This window comes from Lolium rigidum, chromosome 5, assembly GCF_022539505.1.
Source record: "Lolium rigidum isolate FL_2022 chromosome 5, APGP_CSIRO_Lrig_0.1, whole genome shotgun sequence".
Classification (NCBI taxonomy): Eukaryota; Viridiplantae; Streptophyta; class Magnoliopsida; order Poales; family Poaceae; genus Lolium; species Lolium rigidum.
In genome coordinates, this window is record NC_061512.1 from 186,229,511 (window position 1) to 186,232,683 (window position 3,173).

The 3,173-nt window shown below is 58.1% G+C and overlaps 1 protein-coding gene across 1 annotated transcript; it reads right to left on the reverse strand.

Annotated features, from left to right (window-relative positions):
* Nucleotides 1–1,617: 1,617 nt before the first annotated feature.
* LOC124656847 (endoglucanase 22-like) lies at nt 1,618–2,789 on the reverse strand. The gene is made up of 2 exons (XM_047195515.1): nt 2,313–2,789; nt 1,618–2,103 (listed from the first exon to the last, which is right to left on the reverse strand). The coding sequence occupies exons 1-2, from the start codon at nt 2,787–2,789 to the stop codon at nt 1,618–1,620; spliced, it is 963 nt and encodes a 320-aa protein (XP_047051471.1).
* Nucleotides 2,790–3,173: the final 384 nt, after the last annotated feature.

Here is a 3,173-nt window from a genome sequence, read left to right on the forward strand (position 1 = left end):
TGTTTTGCCTCGGTACACCGCCGACATCATGCCACCAGGCCTCATGTAGGATGAGGGCCTCGAACGGGGGAGCCCCGCACCCGCCATCGTCTCTGACGTGCAATTCATGGGCTCCACCGGCCGCTCCACCTCCACCAGCGGCAGCACGTTTCGCCGGATGCCAACTAGTCGCGGGCAACTAGGACGAGGAATAGCCTAGGGTAGCAGACCATGCGCCTATTAGTTTTAGTTTTTTTTATTTTCCTTACGTAAATTATGTTTCTCTTGGATGCAAAATCTATTTACTTTTTTCGTGTTGGGCTATTTAGGACATCCAGCGCAAACGGCCGTGTGATTAAATTCGATCATTTGAGCCAACGCAAATAGATGTATTCGGTCAATTTAATCATCCGTTTCGTGTCGGCACACTGGAGATGCTTGACGATTCACTAATCTATGCCATGTTTTTTTTTCTCGAACGCATCTATGCCATGTTTTATCTCGTCCTAAAATATTTGACAGGATAGGACAGGACCAATTCCTGCTCCGTGCTGCTGATAATTCGGCGTGCGTAGAGAGGATTGACCAAGAGGCGAGGTTCCGATAAACCACCATTTTACCTCTAGGCTGCTAGCTATTTCCTCTTAAAAAAGCTGCAAAGACATGATCAAGTCGTGCCTTGTTAGCTAAGCCTGCGTACGTCGAGTGGATTGCCAATTCAAACCCTACCGTGCCAGGGAACAGTTGCGCGATGCGATCGGAGCCTTTTATTTCCTCGGTTAGCGTCAGCGGGGTCTCAGGATTTTTCCGGAAAGGAAACCGAATAATCCTAAAGCAGGGCGAGAGCACGACGTGGATGGGAAAGGCAAAGCCGGGCTTAATTAGCAGGACCCTGCAGCTTTCAGTAGGGGAAAAAGGCTCTGACGAGATGCCTGGCCATGTGAGGGCAGGACGATCTCACTCACTCACTTCTCCAGCGACCATAATTGCAGAAGCCCTACTGCTGACTGAATGGCTATAGCTACAGCCTACATGGCTCGCTAGTCACTCCAAGCTAACAGGTGGGATTAGTCCTCGTCGTCAGTGATCGATCAACAGCGACCTGTGTCTGCAGATCTCAGTCCACTCATCACCGTTTCATGGTCTCATGGATTGCCAACTAGGCGTGTTGCTATAATTCCTGCTTGGGTTTGGCATGATCTTACGTACAAAGGTGTGGATCCTACATGGATTCTTCCAGGGAGCAAGAAAGTGTAAGCCATGTGGAGGCATTGATAATCCACTTTCGTACTGTACCGTATGCAAGGGGCGCAGCTTCTCCCTCGGGCGGGAAATTGAAACGCCTTACCAATGTGTGTGCGTGCGTTTCTAACTTCTAACCCTGTTTTGTGGTTGTGGTAAAACTGAAAACAATCTTAGCTACCACTTGGTAGATGCATTGAATTTCTGCACGGTGAGGTAGGGGACATGCACGGCCGTAAGCCTAGACCTTGCTCAACCACCGGCACCGACTTAAATTACTGATCAACTATGACTGAAGCGATCAAGTGCCGAGATTGGCATGAAGCGTTTCTAGTCTAGTTCTGAAAGCGAAATTCCATGGCAGTACGAAACGTGACGACAGAACACGTAAATAAGCTAGGTGCGTTGGTGGCGTACCTTGGCGGCGAGGACCTGTAGTCCGGCGTACTTGTTCTCCCAGCTGAACTCGGTCATGGGCCACCCGGCGCCGCCGGCGAGGGAGCGGGCGTGGTCGACGGCGTAGCGGAGGTACGCGTCCTCGCCCGTGGCCCGGTGCAGCCAGAAGGCCGCCCAGAGCAGCTCGTCCCGGTAGCCGCTGACGGAGGTGTAGAAGCTGTGCGCCTGCTTGATGCTGCTGTCGTAGTTGCCCCGGTACCTGTCCGCGAACTCGAACAGCTGCCGCGCGTGCCGGAGCAGGAGGTCCGCGTAGTCGTGGTGCTCGGTGGAGCGGCGGAAGACGAGGGATGCGGCGGCGAGCGCCGCGGCCGTCTCGGCGACGAGGTCGGATCCCGGGTTGTCCTTGTCCACGCGGTACGCCTGCCGCGACGTTGTCATGTCCTCCGGCCGCTGCCAGCAGTAGTGGTCCGTGTCGCCGTCCCCAACCTGCCAGGCAGGCAGCGGCGCTCGATCGTCAGATATCCGTCATCAAGGCCATCATTCGCAGCAGCAGTAAATTAATGACGGCTGTCGGCCGCTTTTCGATCGCGTGTCGTCTCGAAATGGTCGCTTCTCGCGCGATCCAGGGACCAGAAGCAAGCGGTAAAAAAAAAAATCTGCGTGCGCATGACGTGGGCATAGAAGTATGCAGGTACCTCTGCCCAGTAGACGAATGGCTCTGTGTGCGCCTTGACGAAGTAGTCGGTGCCCCACTTGATGGCCTCCAGCGCGTGCCCCCACTCCCCGGCGGCCTGGACGTCGTCCCCGAACTCGACGACGCCCCAGGCGAGCATGGTGACGGTGAAGGCCATGGGCAGGCCGAACTTGACGTGGTCGCCGGCGTCGTAGTACCCGCCCACCAGGTCCACGCCCTGCTGCAGCCCGTCGGTGAGCCCCGAGTGGCCGCGCCACCGCACGCGCTGCCCGTACGGCAGACGCCCCGACCGCTGCGCCTCGAAGTAGAGCAGGCTCTTCGACAGCGCGGCACCGTAGTCCGGCGCCGCATCCGCCTCCGCTGCCGCTGCCGCCGTGGCGGCCGCGAGAGACAACAGCGCGAGGACGGCGGCGGCCAGGAGCAGCACCGGCGGCGCGGCGGGTGGGAGAACCGCCCGACGGGCGCTGCGCTGGCTCATGACACGCCCGCGCCTGCGCGCCGACGATGACGACGGCGACGCAAAGCCCCGCGATCAGGGCCTTCCCTCTTTTTAGCCGGACTAGCGGTGTATTTTGGCTTCCTGGCTGGGTTTCGTGTTTCCTTTCCGTCGCCCTTTATGTTTGTCTCTGACTGAATGACTCCCTGATCTGGGGTTTGTAGGCAAGCAAGCGAGTGTCAAGTGTTTCCAGGTGCGCGAGAAATGATATCTGCGGGTCCCGTCCCCGGCACGTAGGCGCGCGGCCGCTGGGCTGGCCTACGTGTCCGCGGCGCGCCAAGATCCGGCCAAATGCGTGACGAGTGACGAGACGCGCGCTCTGCGCCCGGCCGGTGCGTGCTCGGCGCGGCGCGCGGTGCGCGAACG